The sequence below is a fragment of the Planococcus citri genome, chromosome 5, assembly GCF_950023065.1.
Source record: "Planococcus citri chromosome 5, ihPlaCitr1.1, whole genome shotgun sequence".
NCBI classification, from domain to species: domain Eukaryota; kingdom Metazoa; phylum Arthropoda; class Insecta; order Hemiptera; family Pseudococcidae; genus Planococcus; species Planococcus citri.
The window spans coordinates 44,450,878-44,475,062 of NC_088681.1; the positions used below are offsets into that span (position 1 = coordinate 44,450,878).

Consider the following 24,185-nt stretch of genomic DNA (forward strand, 5'->3'; position numbering starts at 1 on the left):
ATCAACTTTTTCATGAAATACGTCAGAAGGAGGTCCAAATAAGACAACTGAATAAAATTAAACTTTTTTTGATGTTTGGAATTGAAAATTGATTTTTTTCGAATTTTGATTTTTAGTGAAGCTTATCGAGTGAAGGGGTTTTTTCAACTTTTTCAACGGATACGTAAAAATAGGGGTCAAATGAGTCAACTTCACTAGTTGAAACTTTTTTTCATGTTTTAAATCAAAAAATCGCATTTTTTCGCAAACTTTAAATTTTTTAAAATTTACTTTACGACATAATGCCATCCTAATTTTTTAATATGTTGTTCAGCATGGAAAGTTGTCCACAATGTATTTTTTTTCCAGAATTTTTGAGAATCGGAACGATATAAAAACTACGTTTTGAAAATTTTCGAGCTATAATTTTTCGTACGAAAGAAAGTGGTAACACTGACTGATATTACCAAAAAGCCTTTCACAAACCCCTAACTATTGGAAAAAGTTCCATTTTGATAGGTATCGCGGTTATCGAGTAATCCACTGCTGAAATGGACGACGTTTCAACTTCGCTGAAAACTTTGAAACCCCCTAGCAGCCTTTAAAAAAGGAATAGAGGCCTACGATTTGCGCCATTGGTCATCCCTTCAGAATATCTTTCCACAGGAAAAATTCAAAACAATCGCCGACCCCTCTTACCACATCTTGGTCGAATTTACGTGGAATGACCCATATATTGACGAGTCAATAACCTTGAGAGGCAGAAAGACAACTTTGAGAAGCTAGACAGGAGGGTCAGTGACCACACGAGGCAAAACAGATCAGACAGGCGGGCAACCTTGGGAAGCCAGACAGGCAGACAGACGACCATCAGAAACTAGACAGGACAGGTTGTTCATAGTGTGACCTCTTTAAGATATCATACAAATAGGTCAATGACCCTAAGAGGACAGACATGCAGACAGACGACCATGGAAAGCCAAACAGACGGGCCAATGACCTTAGAAGGCCAGACAGACCAGCATCTATACACTGAAAGAGGTTACACCAAAAAGAAGATAGGTAGTTGCTTTTGAACTCACCCATCGGCTGATGTGACGTCATGTGGAAGAAGCTAAAAAGTAGGTAAGCCATTTCTGCAACGCTTTTCATGTATTACTGAAATTACGTGTTTCAATTTTTTTGGCAAAACGAAGGGGTTTGGGTGAATTTTTATGAGAACATAATTTAAAGATATAAATGCCTCAATTTTTTATCATTGTCAGAAAGTTTCATCTTTTAAAAAAATTGTCAAAAGTCCAAAATTTTTCCAAAATTGCCTAAATACTGTAGAAGTCTCGTTTCTTCGAAAATTCTAGGAAAGGCCCATTTTTGCCAAGTTGCCAAAAAAGTACCTACTACCTACTTAATTGTTGCCAATTGTCGGAGAGATTTTTTTTTTGTTGCCAAAATAACCAAGAAGTTTTGTTTTGTGCCGAAATATTTTCAGAAAGTTCTGTTTATAAAGTAATAGTCCATAGGTATTTCTGTTTAAATGAAAAAATCCTGGTTTTTGCCAATATTGCGAGAAATTCTCTCAAAAATGTCCATTTTTCCCAAATATTGTCTGATAAAGAGTCCTGTTTTTCCCCAAAATTCTCAAAATGCACTACTTTTTGCCAAAATTGCTGAAAAATACGAATTTTTGCCAAAATTGTCAAAGAGTTTCTGTTTTTTTCCTCCAAAATTATCCAGATGTTCTGTTTGTGCCAACATTGTTAGAAAGTTCGGTTTTCTGCCTAAAATTCCATAAAAAGTCATACAGGTATGTATGTATTTCTGTTTTTGTGAAAAAGTCCCATTTTTCGCCAAAATTTCCTAAAAAAGTCCCATTTTTTGCCATTATTTCCAAAAAGGCCATAATTTTCATCAAGAAAATCCTATTTTTCTCCAAAATTATCGAATAAAAGTCCTGTTTTTCCGAACTCAATTTATTGTCAAAAGGTATTTTTTCAGCCTGAACTGCTATAAAAAAGTTCTGTTTTTTGTCTAGGTAGGCTATGTCAATAAAATTGCTGGTTTTGCTTCTCTTAATTTACTTACTTAGGCATTCTTCAATCAACTACATATTGTAATTTTCAATTTGTTTTGTTTTCGTTTTTATGTATTATACACACATTTTAGGGAAAGGTGGAAGTAAAAAATGCTGATTACAGTTTTTAATTTCAAATAGAAAAAAAGAACCTATTTTTTTTTTTTTTTAATATTGAAAGTTGGAACTAAAGAAGGACTCGGCATGCTTTCTTATTAAGAGAGAAAATTCAAACTGGACATGAAATATACTTCCGACAAATACCTACCTATTTTACTTTTCCATAAAATTCTGTCTTACCGTGCAAAATTTTTGAACTTTGCAAAGTGTAGTCGATAGAGGACCCCAAAATACACCACCAGCCAACATTTTAATGCTTCTGCGAATTTTTAAAAATTCAAATTTTACTAAATTGACGTAGAAGGCTAAAATTCAGTTTTTACCCTATTTTCGACCTCTCGAGTCTATTGATGATTGATTAAAACTGTTCTGGAGCCTTCAGCAGATTTTTGGAATCTTCATTTTTTCAAAAAAAAAAAAAAAACGCTGTAAGTAAGGTGATGATGAAAAAAGCTCCGAATAAAAATATTCTGACTATCCTAGGTATGTAGATAAGATATCAACTGTATACAATACACCCATCTTCACACAGAGGGTACCTCTACCTAACGTGCACGAATTTCAATTACCGAATCAAACATAGCATTGTTTATATTCGAGTAATAAATTTATAAAATAATAACGATAATAGATACTGATACACAAACCGAAAACAAAAAAAGACTATCCGATATGTACTAAAAATACTGAATAGATGTACCTACATAGATATTTACCCACCACCATAAAGATGATAACAGAGAAGATTATATTATTCGTATTTTCACCACCACGTTGGAAAAATTTAATGAAAATATATGTTTCATTTTATGCGTGATACTTGTAATTTACGTGATAAAACAGAATATTTTATTGCCAAATACGTATGTGCGTGACTCGTTAGAAAAAGATCGGAAAAATATACAAAACAAAATTTAGGCACTGAAAAAATATTCGCGGCAAAATATAGGCAGTACCTATGTACATCTATCTACATTACACGGCTGTTATCGAATTGATTCCCAAAATTATTTTCTCTCAAAAAAATTAGTTGAATCCATTCCCACTTTATATTCGTATGCAATCGAATTATTTCCCATCTTACTTTTACATATTCTAAACTAAATTTTTAAGAAACTCGTAGTTGCTGAAATTTCGAAATTTTATTGAAAAATAAAAATTACTTAGGTAAATATTTCTTTTCAATTTTGGCGAAAAAACTGGGCTGTAAGCATTAATTTTTTTCAAGAGTTTTACGTTGGGAGGAGGGGGCTAAAATTTATTCAAGTCGAAATTCTATTATCGAGGTAAACAGCATGAAATGAAGAACAAAGTTTAGAATTCTGAATGAAGAAGAGAATAAACGGAATATTTCAAAGTTTTATCAAAAAAAAAAAAAAATTTTCAAGACATTCAGGTGGTGAGGAGGGGGCTGAAATTTATTCAAGCCGAAATCTATTTTCGAAGTAAGCAGGATGAAATGAAAAACAAAATTCAGTTACCCACAAAAAATTTCAGCTCTGGAGATGCCCGTGGGAGGAGATTTAAGGTCGTTTTTTCGCTCCTGTCGTTACACAACCTATTTTGGGAAAAATGGTTCGATCTGGAATTGTCAAATGAAAGTATTTGAGATTCTGCATCGATCTATACTATTGCCATCAAAATCCAAGACCACTTTTAGGAGTTTACTGAGCAGTTGGAAATTCGCAAATCGTTCATTGACGTGCAATGGTGCCAATTTTTCGGTCATTACTGCCCTTTTTAAAAATTTTATAAAAATAGCCAATGACTCGTGAAATTTTTTCGATTTTTTTGAAATTTCGCATAGCCTACTACTGGACTCACAATATTGTCATTTTGGTCTCTATGAGAGTGATGCACATAAAAAAGATTCGCTCTAAACCACACAGAAATGAAAAATTGCCTCCGAATCATTTTTCCTCGTTCTTCTGTGTTACATATCTATGTACCATTCTTCGATGACATGTGATGGTCAAGGGCATCCCAGTAGTCACGACGAAAGCAAACCTCACGAGAGTATTTTTTTTTTTTTTTTGGGAATGGTGAGAAAAATTAGCGCATTTTCAAGAGCCAACAGATACGACTGTGCACGACAAGGATGAGGACGACGAGTAAAAGCAACGAGTTGTAACTATATACGAAAACAGTCTCCAGAATATATCCTTATTCCCTTGTGACGACGTCGACGACAATTGTCAACCAAGATGGATGAGACTAGGTGATGATAAATGGTCGTCAAGTACACAGCATAGGGTGCGACGATACTGTCCAGCAACCTTTTCTCGTTTTCTGCTGTAAGTGCTGTATGTAATATCGTCGGTACATTGTATAATTGTACTGTATAAGATGACTCCCTCACGAGCTTCAAGTACATACATATGTAGCATGACTAATATCGATGTTGAAATAAGTTTATGAACATTATATGATGGAGAATATGGTTAAAAATGAACAGGTTGCGGTAGGATGAAGGAATTCAAACAGAAAATCAGGACAGAACCAAATACATTCATTTAAAAATTAAGTTATGTATCTTCTTAGAAACGTCTTTTTCAAAAAATGAAACGAGGAAGTGATGAGAATTATCTACATCGAAAAATGAGAAAAATTTGGGATTATGAGGTTTTGTCCAACTTACATAATATTGAATTGAAAGAGCTGTAGAAAAGACGTGTTTAAAAACAAGCGAGGTCCGGGGGACCTTGGCAAGAGGGTTCCCCAGATTTGATAAAAATATCCTCTTCTTCGAGAATTTTCTATCTAGGTAACCAAAGTGATTAATTTTTGCTATGTACTTCTCTGTTCTGTTTTACATAACACTGAAATGAAATAAATCCAAATCCAAAATCGTTAATAAGATTTTTTTCAAAATTGAAAATTCAAATATTCCAAAGCCCGAAAGCAAAAATTTAAAAATCAATATTCAATTCGGACAATGACATCGAGTTTTTTGGGTACAGTAGTTTTATTAAAATATCGGATCCAATAAATTTGAGCATTTGACATACACAAAGCATTGATAATAAATTATAAGTACCTACTGATAATAAAAAATAACGAGGAAATTTTCTTTCATTTTAAACACTTTTATCATTCAATCTAATTTAAAATAAAAAAATTTTAAAAAGTAGAATTGGAATGTGCTGCTAATAGAAAAATTTATTGCATAAACAGTAAAAATTGTTGGCTGGTAAAACCGAAGTTGAAATGCTCGCTTTGTTGAAGAAACTGAAAGTGACTTGGCAAGTGGAAAGGTCTCTTATGTGTAACGTAATACGCTACACATAAGACACCTTTCTAAATAACGTGGCGCACTGAAGAATTCTTGAAAGCGATTTTAATAGGGTTCCCCTTGGTGGGGGAACCCTAAAAACATCAAGTAAGCGATCAACCCCTCAGAAATTGAATAAATTCGATGAATTTATTTTTATGAATTTCGAATAAAAGTGAACTGTTGTAGAATTATCCAAAAAAAAAGACCTTTTGCCATCTATCAAAACAGATTAATATTTTACAGAAATTCAAATATTCAAACGAAAATGTTTTTTGAACATTATTTACGAAGAATTTCAAATTTCGAGACTCGAGTACAAAATAAGATAGACTACATAGATGATTTTCAAGATTTCAGAAAAATATGTCATGCAAACCTATCAAAATAGGTTAGAATTTTGCGAGCAATTAAAATTTATGTATTTTGAGCATTTTTGAAGCGCCACAATCAGGTCATGATATCTGAGATTATCTTAAACCGTGCCATGTTACCCATCAAAATGAGTTAAAATTTCGACACAAAATCAAAAACTTGTATCAAAAATTTTTTTGGACAATTTTGAGGAATTTAGAGAGCAAAATGGAATCTTAATTTTTGAGATTTTTGAAAAAATGGCATTCCACCTATCGAAATGGATTAAAATTTTACAAAAAAATGAAATATATCAACGAACATATTGTATATTGGGTGTTTTTGAAGAATTTGGAGCCCCGAAATTGAATTATTATTTTCGGAATTTTCGAAAAACATGTCATGTGACCCATCAAAATTGGTTAAAACGTTGCAAGAAATCCAAAGTGCTAAACAAATTTACAGACAGAAATTTTTGATCTTGGGCATTTTGAAAGTTTGCACGACAACTTTTCCAAAAAATGTGAAAAATCATCACTCAATTTTTAAGCTTACCTAAAATTCTTTAGAATCGCTTAAAAACATTTTCGTTGAAACATTTTAATTTCTCGAAAAATTTTAATCCTTTTTAATAGGTCACACGATACTTTTCAATAAATCCCACGAATCATGGCCCATTTATGGGCTAAAAATGGGCCAAGATTGCTTTAAAAATGTTTGAATTCCTCAAAAAATTGTCACTCGTTTTGATAGATTACAAGGTCACTTGTGAATAATTCCACACTGATACATTTTTATTTGAGATTGAAGACGAGTGTGACTTTCTCAAAAACCTCTTACCCGACTTGATTCTTTCCCTCCCCGTCCTTTCAAAAAAGAAGTACTCAGATCAATTTATTACAAAAATTTCATTAGAAGAAAATCTGTTTAGATATAATGAGAAACGATTTGCAATTTTTTCAAAAACATTTTGTGTCTTTGAGTTTTACTTTAGGTAATTATTCATCATTTTTTCTAAAAATTTTGAATAAATTTTACCGTTTTCTCACCACTTTCACCACTCATTTTTAAAACCACTATATTTTCAATACCTACCTATAAAAAATTCGCTAGTGTTTTTAGTAAATGTTGAATAGGAAATTGATTTTTTGAAAATTTTTCACCCCATGATCCAGAAAAAGATTACAAAAATGAGAGACTGCTGAAAAGTTTTCACTATGATGTATCGTCTTTGACTTTTTTTTTTTGGATAATTGGAGAAGGGATTCAATAAAAAGTTGCAGGGGTACCTCAGTATAGACTGCAGGAAAAATGTTGGATCCATAAATCTGGGGTTTCAAATTTTCAAATTTATATGAAAAATAAAAAAAAAATTCGAATTTTTTTAATAAAGTTTTGAAATAAGTAGCAAAAATTTTATAAAAATTATTCTCACTGGCTGTTGAATGTTGCGAATATTATCACAAAGATTTATAAAACTCTTTTTTGTTGTAGAAAATCTCATTGAAGCTTAAAATCCAAAAATTTGCAAGAAGCCCAGGAGTTCATTATGAACACGATACACAAACACAACCCAGCAGAAGTTACCCTGGACTTTGTAGTTTAGGCAACTCAAACGACACCGAAGAGTTTACCTATACAAAAACTAGGCATCTAGTAAATTAAATTGAATACAGACATGATAACTTTCATATGTAAAGGTACCTACCTACCCATTTGTCATTTCAAAATCCAATATCCAAAAGCCCACTGCCCCTTCCTCGATCGATTCAGAAAAACACATCTCAAAAACTGGACAATATCAAAACACGAACAAGGGATTCCCTTTTCTTTCTTTTCCCCTCCAAACACTGAAAATAATTTTCCAAAACTCACTTCTCACTTCATCTTCTCTAAGCATCTTGTGGAGGGAAACAATCAAGCTTTCTTTATTTGAAATATTTCTTACAAGGTTCCCTGGCTCTGCTTTTTCACAGCATCGCCAACACAGAAAAATACTATTCGCCATCATGCCCGGCCAAAAGAGACCCAACCTAAGAACGAGGGTGCATATTAAAATATCCGCGCGCTATCAAAAATCCGATGATAAATTACCCGAAAAAAAGTTGTGTGCACGAAAGAAATACTCGTATAGTAGGAGTCAAGTCGAGTCGAGTGTGTTGCAAAAACGTCTCCACGATTTCTGTAGTATGAAAATTTTGCTCTCGAATATAAAATAAAAACACTACAAGGAGAATGATTAACTGCAAGTGTGTCTGAGAGTACCGACGGGCGACGAAGGAGCGCGAGTATGCTATACAGAGAAATTGAAAATGAAAACCAACCGTGTTTGGAATAATCGTATTTCTATATCTGGATTCATCATCATCGTCGTCGTCGCAATGAACTCAAGTTCCAATATCCTCTTAACGAACTTGCATCGTGTAGTAAGTACGCAGAGTACAAGGTACAAAAGGCGATTAATTTGTGTGTGTTTGTGCTCATTAATTAAACTACATAGAGAGCTATGTGGATATAGGTAGAGGTACTCGTTCGTATATGCTATTTAAAGGTACCAATCTACATATACAGTAGTACTCGTAAGATATAGTTTTCTTTTGATGTAACTTACAAAAACCCAGGGTGGTCTCACAGCAGTCGATTCACCAAAATATACGTAACAAATATCTTTTCACCTCGAATGCCAACCGATCCTGTACCTGCTGCGACTGACGACCATCTCGCAAGTTCTAAAAGTGAAGGATATGTAATTGTACATCCCACCTTTTTTCCAAAGAAACCAAGGGAAAAAAAGGGACCTAAAAAAAGTCTCATGTACACGAGTACAAGTTTCAGATAAAGTTTTCTCGTTAATAAAACGCATTTTGGTGGTGGCATTTTCAAGGACTTGAGTGGGCGAATTGTTTTTCTCATCGTTCGTCTTTATTTCCTAATTCTTCCTGTAATTTTCCAATTCCTTTACCTTTTCGTACATGAATAAACTTTTGATATACGTCTCCCCTATACCAACCTACAGTACATATTACGTCGTTAGACAATAAAACAAGAACTTTAAAAACTCAGTTGCAAAAAATCGATTTTCAAAATGGGACCCTGAAACCTTTTGACAAGGCGACACAGGAGGCACTAATTCTGGTCAAATTTTTTTAAAATTTTAAAATGAAGGGGCATGTTGATTGTTTCTAAATTAAATCAAGTTCAAATACGTATTGATTTATTATTTTCATCTAACTCTCCCCCCCCCCATACGCTGCGTTAATATCCTCATAGATCAAAAAATGTACCTTAAGGTGGGTTGTGTAAAAAATTCAGAGGAGATTTTCGTTTTGAGTTGAAAATCGCTTAGAAAAAGTTTAAGTTCCTGAGGTGCCCCTGGAGGAGAAATATGGCCCCTGAAAGAGGGGACATTCTCTAAAAATTGCATTTCGAAATCCAAGACCTCTTTGACGGTTCCACAGGGACACAGAACAACGCCTTTTCACCTGTAACGTAGACAACCCATTCTAAATACAAATATGCATATTTGCCTACCCTTGAATCTGAAGGGGCCAAGACCTACTCACATTTCCTGAAATTTATGATTCAATTTTAAACTGCTCAAAATTTTGTAGAAAAAATAATTTAAAAAAAAAAGGATTGATCGACGTAGGTAATTAAATTTTTCCGAAATTTCAATCCATTTCGATGGGTATAGGTCGTACAAACTTCCATCAAAAATCCTAAAAAAAAATCGTCTTTGTATTCGAAATTCTAGATTTTATCGCAATATTCCAGTTTTCAGTGAACCATGTCAAAAATTTTTCCATATGTAGGTACTCAAAAAAAGTCAAAAACAGTAGGTATCCACAAAAAGAACACATGATCTTATATACAAAATTCCTCCACTTGAGACGATTTATTCTTCACAATAATTGTTGATTAAAAAAGGAGGGGAAACGAAAAAAATCAAAATGCAAAAAAGTAATTAATATTTTTTTCTGGAGTTCCTTTTCATATGCGCCCTCATACGCCTTAATTTTAAGCTCAAACTCTTCAGAAGCATTCGAAAAATTTTTGTTGAAATATTTGGAATTCCTGTACCTAAATGTTTAATTCATTTTGAAAGATTGCGTGACAACTTTGCCAAAAATCACAAAAACCATCCTTATTAATTATGACCTTGTTTTCAGCCCAAATTTCCTTAGAATTGCTCAAAAAAAATTTTCGTAGAAATATTTGAATTTCTGAAAAAATTAAAAACATTAAATTTTGATAAGTTACATGACACTGCTTAGAAAATGCTAAAAATCATGGCTCAATTTTGGGTTCAAAATTCTTCAGAAATGCACACAAGAATTGTCGATGGCAAGGTATATTTGAAATTCCCACAAAATTTTAACCCATTGTGATAAGTTTGCATGCCATTCTTTAAAAAATACCGAAAATCATGACTCAATTTTGGGCTCAGAATTCTTTAGAAATTCTCAGCAAACAAAAAAATCGTCGAAATAAATTGAAATTTTTGGAAAATTTTAACCAAGGTATTTTGATAGGTTGTGTGACACTCCTTCAAAGATTCTGATTTCGATTGGTCGTATAACAAGTTCCTTGAAAAATTCCGAAGATCATGACTCAATTTTGAGGCAAAAATTCTTCAGAAATTATGAAAAAAAAATCAAAATACCTTTTTGAAATTTCGACCGAATTTTGGTCCATTTTGATGAGCCGCATGACACTCCTTCAAAAATCCTGAAAATCCGTTCTCAATTTTGAGCTTAAAATTCTTCAGAAAAATTTGAACATTTTTGAGAAAGCCGCACAATATTTTTAGAGCTGAAAAAAATATCGCGATTGCAAAATTTACCTACTTAAATGAAAGAAGGATCGATTTGACAAATTTTCAAACACTTAAAATTTTTCTTCTGGTGTAATGTTATCCATCAGTATCATTGTTTTAATTCAAAAAATTATTGAATCTGGCAAATGTTCACTATTTTCAGAATGCCCCCGAGAACTTCAGGGTTGATATTTGCATGGAAGGTGGGTAATTGGGTATCATTGAACACCCTTCGACAGGAAAGTTTCAAACCCTCAGACCCTCCCGTTTTTGAGAAACCCTCCTTTTCTGAAATTACAATAATAATTATTTTCTCAGCCCCATGTAAACCGGTTTTAAATTTATCCTAATATGTTGTTAACATCGGTAATAGGTATCCCCACAAAAATATTCACCCCCCCCATATTTTCCTCTCATAATGTTTTTTTTGCTTTGTTTATCTGTTTTAGCAATGCCCATGATTCGGCATAAAAGTGGAAATAGCATTTTAAAAAGTGTTTCAGACCCCTAAAAAACATGTATTTTTTTCAAAAAAAAATTTGAGGTGGGCCGTGGTCAAAAATTGAAAAAACTTACACAGAGGGTAAAAATGGATTCTGGTGTAAATTATTGTTTTTGGTAAAGGAGGTGTCGTTTCCGTGTGAATCGAACCCCCCAAACACGAATATGACGTCCAATTTTATGCTATCCTCATCCACACCCATCCAGTGCCTCTACCCCCACCTCAATTATTCACATATTCAAAGTTGAGCTATTTTCATAATACCTACATATTTTGTGTCGTTTCCATATGAATCGAACCCCCCGAACACGAATGCGAAGTCCAATTTTATGCTACCCTCATCCACACCCTTCTGGTGCCTCTGCCCCCACCCATTTTTCACTATTAAATTTATCCCCTAGTTTATTCAGGCAGAAAATTCGACAAAAAATGTTCGAAAACCGGTGGTAGCCGCTGTCTCTAAATGATGCTATACCTACATATGTATACAAACGCAGCAGGTAACTTGAGCCGTACACATGTGTTTATTTTGTACTACCATTAACCTAGAAAAACTTCCAAAAATCTGGAGGCTCGTGAAAGACGCATCTAGACTGACTCGTACCTAACCTATCTGTAATGTAAGTGTATTTCGATCTCGCAGTTATCACGTCTTCGTTGTCAACTTGTTTGTGTGTGTGTGGATCAGTAAAGATAACACTATATAAACTCGAGTAAGTATATAAAGTACATATTACTCGAAGAGGCCCTTAATTAAAAATATTCGACGACCAAGACGACTGACGGTGGAAAAAGATACAAGCCTAGCGAACTAGGCTGATGGGTGATGAGGCAACCTTTTATGTTCTTTCCCATTCTTTTTGGCTAAAACAGACCGACATTATTCTGTTTTATGTTCTATAAAAAGTTATTTATTACTTTTCTGTTACTTCGGAAACTTAGAGGCCAATTTATTTTCAAAAAAAAGAGAAAGAAAAAAAAACAAAAGTTTCTGGTTTTGGCCAATTTTATTAGTTTTAATAACAGGCGCGCGGTTATTTTTACGAGAAAAATCTCTATACTTGATGGGATGAGATGAGAAGAAGAAAGAAGAAGACGCGATAGCTTTTGTTATATCTATAGTATACATTGTAAGCGAGTGTGTTAGTATCATAATATTTACTATGTGTGTCTTTTTCTAATGTACGTACCAACACACAGTATATATACTCGTATTAAGTAGTTAAAAACTCACTGATACACGATGAGGTATACGCAATTTTTATCTAAGGGGTTCATCTTTTTATTTACTTGGTGGGGTCGTGGCGCGATTCAGGGCACATACACGCGTTTGAAATATCTCAGCCATCATGGGCTCATACCACAAAATCGTACAAATGCACACGGGGAAGAAAATTATGTTACGTTTTACGACCAAGTTAACGATACGCTTTATTGACGAAGTATATGTTAATGAGTACTATTCGTTTGTATGCGTCGAATGTACGACTTATTCAATGGAATGGATGTTGTGTGAATAGTAGTGAGGGTTTTAAAATGTCAACGTATTATAGAGACAAGCGACTCGACGGATTTTTATCGCGAAATTTTCCAACATTTTATAGGCGTCGAAATGACTTCTGGAAATTTTACAATGTCTATATCGTGTATGATTTTGATATTCTGCTGCTGACTTGGCGAATATCTGTCTGTACATATAATTTTCAGAGTAGTGGGATGATGTTTCTGGGCAGAAAGATCGAGCTATATGGGGAAGAAAGTGAAAAGAAATTGGAGAAAAATTACTGCTATGAACGGAAAAGGAAAGCCATGTATGCAACCTCTCAAAATGAGCTATAATGCGAGAATTTCAGTCGAAGGCCCCGCATAAGGATATATTGCACCCCCCTCCCTGACCAATCCACTGGGACAGCTTTTTTCTCAAAGAGGTAGTCCTAAGGAACATTTCTAGCCATTGTCCTCAAAAAAAAAAGTGGCCCTACTTACAAAATGGTGACCATTTTGATTGACAGGTCAGCCGAAATCGCAAATTTTGCGTTTCATCTAGGACTTGCACGAAATTTTTTAAATCGTGCAAAGGTAGATCGGAAGAGCAGCTAAAAATTCATCCCCTGTTAAAGTTTCAAGTGCTAAAGTGCCTTTTTCAATTTTTGGTGAATTTTTGAAAATCAAATTTAGGCCAAAAATGAGGGAAAAAATCAAAATTTTGCCAAAATTGACCTAGAAAGCTGAAATTTGGGATATGCCTTATTTTTGACTCGCCAAATCGATTGGAAACTGTTTGAAACCGGTTTGAGTAGTTTTGGAGCCTCCAGCAGATTTTTGAAACTTGAAATTCCCACAAAATTTTATCAAAGTGGAGTGGGAAAGCCGAAATTTATTCTGCAAACTAATTTCAATACGCTACGAAGTCGACTGCAGGTGAATTTCAAGTCGTTTTGGAGCCTCCAGCGTATTTTTTTAGGATTCCTAGAACCTTCAATAGATTTTTGAAATTTTAAATTTTTGCAAAATTTCATCGAAATGGAGATGGAAAGCTGACCAATTTCAATACCTTTTGAAGACTACTTCAGGTGGGTTCAAGTCATTTTGGAGCCTCCAATAGATCGTTAAAACTTTAAATTTTTACAAAATTTCATCAAATGGAGATGGAAAGCTGAAATTTACTCTACACTCCAATTTTAGGACCCTCTGAAGACTTCTTCAGGCAGGTTCAAGTCATTTTGGAGCCTCCAGCGATTTTTTGAAAATCTGTGGAGCCTCCAATGAATTTGTAAAACTTTAAATTTCTACAAAATTTCATCAAATCAAGATGGAAAGCTAAAATTCACTCTACATTCCAATTTTAACACTCTCCGAAGACTTCTTCAGGCGGGTCCAAGTCATTTTGGAGCCTCCAGCGACTTTTTGAAAATCTCTGGAGCCTCCAATAGATTGTGAAAACTTTAAATTTTTACAAAATTTCATAAAATGGAGATGGAAAGCGGAAATTCACTCCACAATCCAATTTTAACACCCTCCTAAGGTTTCTTCAGGCGGGTTCAAGTCATTTTGGAGCCTCTAGCGACTTTTTGAAAATTCGTGGACTCTCCAGCTGATTTTTAAAACTTGAATTTCCACGAAATTCTATCAAATGCCGTTGGAAGGCCGAACTTCATTCTGAAAACTAATTTTCAATACGCTATGAAGTCGATTGCAGATGGATTTTAAGTCATTTTGGAGCTTCCAGCGACTTCTTAGAAAGTACTAGAGCCTCCGGTAGATTTTCAAAACTTTAAATTTCTAAAAAAATTTATGAAATGGAGTTGGAAAGCCGAAATTTACTCTGCACAGTACGTAACGTGAATTCGGACAGATTTTGTAGCATTTAAAAAAAAAAAAAAAAAAACTGAAATTTCCAAAAAGGTGTAGACTGAATTTTATCTTTCTTCTCGTACTTACCTCAAACGAAGGCGGGAGCGTGAATTTTTTAAATTTTCAAATAAGAGTATGAAATCGATGCACAAAAATAAGTTTCAAACTGGAGTACACAGATTTAAAAAAAAATAAAGGATACTTAACCGGTCATGAAAGTCATTAACAAACACCAATCTCTAGAACGCATGCTTAAGATTATTTGAACAGGTTTAAGTATATGGCATTTTTTGGAAAATTGAAATTTTCAAAAAGTAGCTGGAAGCTTTAAAACCACCTACAGTCAATTTCATATGTATCATATTGAAACCTCTTTGCTGAGTAAATTTCGGCTTTTTAACTCCAAGATAACATTTCGTGAAAATTTAAAGTTTCAAAAATCTGCTGGAGGTTCCAGAAATTTTCAAAAAGTCGTTGGAGACTCCAAAACGACTTGAAATCCACCTGCAGCCGACTTCGTAGCGTATTGAAATTAGTTTGCAGAATAAATTTCGGCTTTCCAACTCCATTTTGATGAAATTTTGTGAGAATTTCAAATTTCAAAAATCTGCTGGAGGCTCCAGAACTGCTCAAACCGGTTTGAAACAGTTTCCAATCGATTTGGCAGGTCAAAAATAAGGCATATCCCAAATTTCAGCTTTCTAGGTCAATTTGGCAAAATTTTGATTTTTTCCCTCATTTTTGGCCTAAATTTGATTTTCAAAAATTCACCAAAAATCGAAAAAGGCACTTTAGCACTTGAAATTTTGACAGGGGATGAATTTTTGCCTGCTCTTTTGATCTATCTGTGTACGTTTTAAAAAATTTCGTGCGCGTCCTATGTTGGAATGCAAAATCTTTGATTTCGGCTGTCCTGTTAATCAAAATGGCCACCATTTTGTAAGTAGGGTCACCTTTTTTTTGAGGACAGCGGCCAGAAATGTTCCTCAGGATTACCTACCTCTTTAAGAGAAAAGCTGTCCCAAAGGATCGGCAGGTGGGGGAGGGGGTGCAATAGATCCTTATGTGGACCCCCGACTATTTAAAATATTTCGACCGCAAAAAAAATTCAGATTTTATGATGAATTTTGAGCCCAAAATGGAGTCTTGATTTTGGGAAATTTCTGGCGGAGTGTCATGCGACTAATCAAAAAAGGTATATTTTGGCAAGAATTTCAAATATTTCGACGGCAATTTTTTTTGAGTATTTTGGACAATTTTAAGGTCCAAATATAAGTCGTCGTGATTCTTGTGATTTTTAAAGGAGTGTCTTGCTATCTATCAAAATAAGTCAAGATTTGGCAAGAATTTAAAGCATTTTGAGGATTTTTTTTTGAGTGTTTCTGAAGAATTGTGAGCCCAAAATAGTCATGATTTTCTCTGCTTTACATATCTGCTGCACCATGAACCGAACCTGTTACCATAGGCTAATCTTCCATCGCATCAAAGGTGGTCTGTTGTTGCACATGCACATGTACATGCAAACTTCCCCATATACCCTTCTGCTTGCATTTAGTAACCACTGATCTAGATAACTATCGAGTTTGTATTACACATCTTTAAATGGCGGCTCGATGGAGCTCAGGGTCTGAGCTTTGAGAACTCTACAATTCTACATGTTCTTGGTTTAATGTTTCGTATAGAGATAGACAAAGCATACAATATAATAACGTAAGAAAAGCAAAAGCATAAGCACAAACAGCCAGCATATTATCGCGTATATATTTTCTCGATGATACGATGCTATGTATTTTCAACATGTTAGTTTTTATGGCTAATAAGCGCAAATGAATTACGCGGGTGACAAGACCCATGCAGAGACGCTAGATGACGACCAAATCTCGGGCATACATACCACAAAAAAAGCATACAGCTTTTCTCGCTCCATTTCTCCTTTTCTATATGTACGTCTACGTACATCTACATATGTGTGTAACTGTGTACGTCTATATGTACTCGTATAACCATGCAATGCCTACAATATGACGACAACTACGACGACGACGATAAAAAAAAGAGCCATATACCACCAGTAGGTAGGTACTATGTCTGTAGCCTCGTATAAATGTCATATAAACACACTCATCGTCTGCGTAAAATATAGAAATGTGCACTGAAACGTTCGTTTACACGGGTTAAGAGGTTAAATCAACCATTTGTTATTATCGAGCATATTACATACATCTATCCTACGGTTCAGACTCGTCTTCTTGCATTTTTATTTCTCTAAACTTACCCCGGCTTCCTTTTTTTTTTGTGAATTTATATTATTTGATATACTTAAAGGAAAGGTGAATGGAAATTATCAAAAAAAGTAGGGAAATTCCTACTCAAAAATATTCTTCATACTGGAATCGTATATGTTTTCGCACCAGAATCTGTTTGTTTCGTGTCCTCTTCAGCGTAGTACCTAGGTACATTTTCCATATCACATTCTTGAAATTTATCAGTCAGGGACTTTTCACGTTGAGCACGCATTCAAATGGAGACCCAGTGCCTAAAAAATTTGTTGGTTAACAACATCACTTTTTGTTGTAGGTACCTACACCTGGACCTAACTTAATAAACATTCGCAATTTTTAAATCCCAAATCGCGAAATAAAATATATAAAATTACGACAAACCATTAAAATTCATCCAATTTTCACCTTTTCCAAAACAAAATATGACCAAACACTTCAATAAAATTACCATCATCCTTATCAATCCTTTCCCCCAGTTCCCCTTCAATAAATTCAGCACAGCCATAACACTCTTGATCCTCTGCACAGTCATAGGACAATTTACTTTCAACGTCTGCCTACAGATAGCGATTCCATAACGTGTTCTAGCATTAACAGCTCGAAACCGAAATCCATCCAATTGTAGAAAATACAAGTATACCACACACTTGATCAAAAACGTGCAAACTATTTCGAAACCCGGCTCATTAATTTCCCTATATTGATTCCTCGTTCGCTGGAAACTCCCCTTCCTCTTCATCTCTTTCCTCGAATTACACAAAATCAAAAAATTCAATTTAACATAATCCGCAGGTCGAATAAACCGCCAATTGGTAGACAATCAATTCAAAAAAAAATCTCAATAGTGAGCCAAACTAATTTGCTAAACATACGAACGAGTCTATCTATTTTCGAGGCTTTTGTCGAATGGAAAATTTCGCACAAATTCAAAAATTATACAAACAAAATCACAAGACAATTACTCGGTGCTTTTAATTTTAGTTTCAAACATTCGTAATCTTACGAAATAGGCACCCATCTATATTTATTTTTGAATAAATATTCGAGTTGAAATTTGCATGTTGAAAATTTCATGTCCGAACATTACAGCCTATTAAGTACGATCTGTGTGCGATTTTCATTTGGTAGGTACCTTTTTTGCTTCTTTTTTTTATATGTACGCTCGGCTCGATTTGAATAATAAATTAGGTACGATAATTTAGTGCAATTTTTACGCTATATAATTACGAGTCCGAAATTTAAGCGTAACTACATTGTATAATCGAGTTAATTTTTGCCTTTTACGGCCTCTCCTCCCGTTACCCCCGCCATCCACGTCCATTCGTGATATTAAAGCAGAAGAAGAAAAAAATGATCCGAACATAGAGTATACACCGGCATAATCCTACGCTCGAGAGTCGACCGTAATTGAATTTTTTTCGCCAGTAATTATTTTCAAGTTCATGTTCAAATTAAATTAGCATGTATTTCATTACAATACTCGTACTTAGCCTATAATATACATAGTGTAATAGCTATACCTACACTAAAATACACGATAGGTAGTATTTTCCACCGAACTAATTCCTTATTCAAGGTGTCTACAGGTTTGATCAATCAAAAATTTTATAATTTTTTTTTTTTTTTTGGATCATTTTCGTGACCTTATTTTATCCTTTCCCACGGAGTTTTTTATTTGATCGAATGAAATGTCGTGAATTTTTAATGAATTTTTTTTTTTAGATTTCTTCAGGAGGTTTAGGTACCTGTGATGATGAGGTAGGTCTATATAGGTACTCTATAATTTTTCCATCAATGTTTAATGATCGGGTTCGAGCAAAATGTCGATAAATTTTCAAAAATATTCAATTTTTCGATCATTAATCTAATGTATGTAACTCTAAAAACGAATACACCTAAGCATACACAATTACACGCATGGATGAAATTTTAAAATTTTCATGAGCAGACCAACATTTTTTGTAATTTCCACGCCGATTAACAAAAATTGAAAATCTTTTAAAATACTAAAAATGATACCATACTAAGATTTAAAGCTCAGCCAAAGCTCGAAAGTTCACAATTAGATATTTCAAATAATCATGTACAGAATATAATTTCTAGAGATAGGTACAGGAAGGTACTCAACTGACGTTTTAGGGCACCCTCGAAAACTCGTTTATCAATACCGTACGTTTCTCCTGACTCGCGCTCTAATTTCCCCTACAGGACAATTGAATACAGGTAGGTACTAGGTAGATATCTGTACCTACTGCAAAAAACATTGAGACGATCATGGTCGTTCTCGTTATCATTTCGTGTCCAAATATATTACAATCGTTCAGTGAGGTGAATAATTACATAACATACGAACTCGTATCTGTATACGTAGTGCTGTGCAAAACCAAAACCAAACCCAGAGAGGAATCTTTTCACAGTTTATTAACCAGAAACGTGTAAAAATACGAGTATTACTTGTACATAAATGTACACACGTACGTCGACTTACGTATTATTTAATGAGACATTAAACGAATTACGCCCAGCGTACGATGGAGATCTGAAGAGAGGAAAGCCAATACCGCCAAGGTACCTACTTAATTCGCGAATACACCTCCTCTCACCTCTCTTTACTGCAACGCAACGTTAACAACTCACGCAATGATATAATTGCGAACATTTTTTTTTTCATTATCCAATTCTTTTTTTCCACTGATTATCATACCTGAGATTCATGTCGCGTTTCCATCATATGTGAAGTGTAATGCATGCGTATGCGATGAACGTATAGTATCGTACTCGTACCTACCTCCTACGTGTCTAGCGTCTACCCAGCTGGCTGGCTAACCTTACTGACGACGACGATAATACGCGTATTTCCTGGTACAATGAATGACAGAGCTCGAGCAACTACATACTTATTATTATAACATGAAATGCATCACTCTCATGATCTCTAGCTTACGTTAGCCATCGAAAAAAAAAGTTTGAGGCATTTTTCGATTTAAAAATGCCGCCATTCAAACCAAGAGCTTCGTTCAAAGGTCGTTGACGTTGAGTGAATATCTAGGTACTCGTAATATTATGAAGTACCTATAGGGTCATTCCACATCAATTCAACCAAGAAGTGGTGGGAGGGGTGTGGAAAGGGGGGGGGGTCAGGGATTTTTTTTGAAATTTTTCCTGTGGAAAGACCTTCCGAAGGGATGACCAATGGCGCAAATCGCAGCTCTCTAGCCCTTTTTTAAAGGCTACTAGGGAGTGTCGACAAAGTTTTCAGTGAACTTGAAATATCATCCATTTCAGCAGTGGATTGGATTACTCGATAACTGCGATACCTACCAAAATGAAACATTTTCCCATAGTTAGGGGTTTTGAAAGGCTTTTTAGTGATATCATAAAAATCAGTGTTGCCACTTTTTTTCTCTCGAAAATTAATTAGCACGAAAAGTTTCAAAACGTAGTTTTCATATCGTTCCGATCTCAAAAATTCTGAAAAAAATATACGTATTATTATGGACAACTTTTCATGCTAAACAACATATTTGTAATATTAAGAAATATACAGATGGCATTATTTCGTTAAGTCGATTTTAAAAAATTGAAAGTTTGCGAAGAAAAAACGTTTTTTTGATTTAAAACACGAAAATAAATTTTGATTGGTAAAGTTGACCCATTTTACCTCTATTTTTACGTATCCGTTGAAAACATTTGGAAAACCCCTTTCACTCGATGAAATGAACTCATCGCAAAAAAATCAATATTCTGACAAGGGAACGTTTTGAGGTGTCACACTCCGATTTGAACTAGACCGCGATTTTTGGAAAGCGCATAGTCTAAAATCCCCAAAACCAAATTTTCAGCTGCCCAAGTTCATTTTTCGATTTTTGGCGAATTTTTGAAAATTCAAAATTGACTGTTTTTACGATTTATGCTTTTTAAAAAAAGTACGTACTTGATCACTAAAAATATCCAGTAAAAATAAGTCCCAAAACTAATACTAATTACCCTAATCCAAATTTTACCATCATCAGCAATTTTGGAGCCTCCAGCGCGATTTTTCAATTTCTCCAAAATTTTGAATTTGCTCCAGAAGGCGTGAATATGCAGTTGAGCAGCTAAAAATCGAGTTGTGTATTATACTTGACCTATTTAACAAGTTTATCTCTACATTTGAGCCAATTTTGGGAGTGACACCTCAAGAGTGGTTTTTTGACCAGCTTTTTTCAAAATTAAAAAATCCAAAAATTAAAACGATAACCGTTTGTTGAGAAAATTTTTGAAATTTGCGCGAATCGCTGTATTTCTTCAAGAACTAACCCCCGGAGCGCAAATTCTACCATGTCCAGCCGTTTTGGCGCGAGAGTGACACCTCAAAAAACCACTCTTGAGGTTTCACTCCCAAAATCGGCTCAAATGTAGATAAACTCGTTAAAGAGGTCGAGTATAATACACAAATCGATTTTTAGCTGTCCAACTGCATATTCACGCCTTCTGGAGCAAATTCAAAATTCTGGAGAAATTGAATGATCGCGCTGGAGGCTCCAGAATGGCTGGAAATTGTGAAATTTGGATTTGGGGGGTTAGTTTTGGACAAAACACAGCGATTCGCGTGAATTTCGAAAATTTCCACACAAACGGAAAACTTTTGATTTTTTGGATTTTTTAATTTTGAAAAAAGCTGGTCAAAAAGCCATTTTTGAGGTGTCACTCTCCAAATCGGCTCAAATGTGGTTAAACTTGTAAAACAGGTCGAGTGTAATATAGGTACAACTCGATTTTTAGCTGCTCAACTGCATATTTACGCCTTCTGGAGCAAATTCAACATTCTGGAGAAATTGAAAAATCGCGCTGGAGGCTCCAAAATGGCTGATGATGGTAAAATTTGGATTTGGGTAATTAATATTAGTTTTTGGACTTATTTTGACTATTTTTACTGATCAAGTACATGCGTATTTTTTTTAAAAAAAATCATAAATCGCCAAAAATAGTCAATTTTGAATTTTCAAAAATTCGCCAAAAATCGAAAAATGAACTTGGGCAGCTGAAAATTTGGTTTTGGGGGTTTTAGACTATGCTCTTTCCAAAAATCGCGGTCCCGTTCAAATCGGAGTGTGACACCTCAAGAAGTTCCATTGTGAGTGAATTGAAAAAATAAACGAATCCTACGATTGTAATTTTTATCAGTTTTTTCATGAAATACGTCAGAAAGAGATCAAAATAGGGCAACTGAATGCATTTAAACTTTTTTTAATGTTTTGAATTGAGAATTGATTTTTTTCGAATTTTGATTTTTTGTGATGAGTTTATTTCATCGAGTGAAAGGTTTTTTTTTCATTTTTTTCAACGGGTACGTAAAAATATGGATCAAATGGGCCAACTTCACCAATAAAAACTTATTTTCGTGTTTTAAATCAAAAAATCGATTTTTTTCGCAAACTTTCAATTTTTTAAAATCGACTTTACGAAATAATGCCATTCCAATTTTTTAATATGTTGTTCAGCATGAAAACGTTGTCCATAAAATTTTTTTTTTTCAGAATTTTTGAGAGTCGGAACGATATAAAAACTACGTTTTGAAATTTTTCAAGCTAATTTTTTGTACGAAAAAAAGTGGCTACACTGATTTTTATGATATCACAAAAAAGCCTTTCAGAACCTCTAACTAAGTACTTATTGGGAAAGGTTCTATTTTGGTAGGTATCGCAGTCATCGAGTAGTCCACTGCAGAAATGGATGATATTTCAAGTTCACTGAAAACTTTGACACCCCCTAGTAGCCTTTAAAGAAGGGCTAGAGGGCTGCGATTTGCGCCATTGGTGATCTCTTCGAAAGGCCGTTCCTTAGGAAAAATTTCAAAAAAAATCGCCGACCACCCCTTACCACTTCTTGGTCGAATTGACGTGGAATGCCCTGTATAGTCAAGGATTTGGCTCAAAATTCAATGAATTCCAACCTGAACCTCAAAGAACGTAATTTTTCAGAGTTTCAAAAATATTAGAAAGAAGGACTTATTCTGCAGGTTTATATTCTCGATACGGATACGTAATTCTTATATTGATAACTCCACGTTCCACTTATTACTGAATTCTAGAAATTCGAAAAAAATTAAAATTATCACTCACTGCAGACATAAAACAAATTTACGAGGTAGGTACCACTGCCCAGATAATCATGTTTCAACCAATGCAGAGAACCATTGATCGATTGAAGGCATTTTTTCAAATAATCATGTGCATAGAGAGGTTAGTGTTAGACGATATTCAGGTACCTACCTATTGTATTTCTCAAAAACATTTTAATTTTCCTAAATCCGAAATCCAAAAACGAAAACATGATTGAAAAGTTTTTACTGTCGAGGAAATTCTTTCTTTTAAAGCAGGGACGAGACCGAAGAGAGGACTAAGGCATCTCAAAAACTGTAAAAATCTCTCAACGATACATTTTCAGTTCGGTTTCGGTACACATTTTTCCAGAGCACTGACCTTCGTAAATCTGAAATCGCGTTATCTTTCAAATCGCGTGTAAATTTCAAGAAAATTGAGTAAAATTGTACCATACATATTAATGTTCAAATTCCGTTACGCATAGATAATTTCGCATGTAGCTGTCATGGCGCTCGCTGTCTGCCTTGGCGTCTATTCTCGCGTAGAAACGTAGAAGTAGACCTACGTAATTCTCTATAGGTTACATAGTTGTAATTGCTTATGCTTATGTGCCTGGTATAATCCATATCGTGATATGGGGGTTTTCTCCTCTGCATCTCGTCTATATAGCCAGTTTCACGCACGACAGGAATTTTTTTCTCGGCGTTTAGGTATAAGGAATTTTTTTAGCATTTTTCCCTCTGGTTTTCCTTAACAGCGGATAGGTTTTGTTCGGACGACTCATTGTATGCAAATCGCACTAAACTTCGTGTAGTTTTACTTACACCATTAGGTAGTTTTCGCTCGACTCGGTGCTCGTTCGAAACTATTATCATATATCTATTAAGTAGGTATCAGACTTTATTGTACCTATACTACACTTCCCATGTTAAACTCTAGATGTAAAATTATTATAAAATTATCAACGACAACGACACTATACTTTGGTATTGGTGAAAAAACACGTGGTATGTGTAAAAGCTTGTTTAAAAAAATCGTGTGAGAGAGGTTTTCCTCGTTTTGTTTTAATTCTTCTTATCTGTGCTGAAATATCTAAACTCCTGAACGCAGATACCTAGGTATAGTACAGTATAATGAGAAGAATCGATATCTTATTAGATAGCTTAGGTCTTCCTTATATCTTGATCTGCAATATTGGCGCTGACTTATTGGCCTGACGGTATAAGTCGTGTTTCTTCATGTGTTGAAAAAATTTTACCCAATACTTACAACCGAATTATTATTCACATAGGACGGGAAATGCTGTGAAAATGTGCAAGTATCTTGTAGAACAATATTCCAAGCTCTACT

At 34.5% G+C, this 24,185-nt stretch overlaps 1 protein-coding gene across 1 annotated transcript in view; it reads left to right on the forward strand.

Annotated features, from left to right (window-relative positions):
• Positions 1–1,066: 1,066 nt before the first annotated feature.
• Positions 1,067–24,185, forward strand: part of LOC135846555 (uncharacterized) — a 148,396-nt gene continuing 125,277 nt past the window's right edge. The window contains exon 1 of the mRNA XM_065365720.1: positions 1,067–1,100. Coding sequence (XP_065221792.1) covers positions 1,082–1,100 — 19 coding nt within the window. The 5' untranslated portion in view covers positions 1,067–1,081. The remainder of the gene's footprint in view (positions 1,101–24,185) is intronic.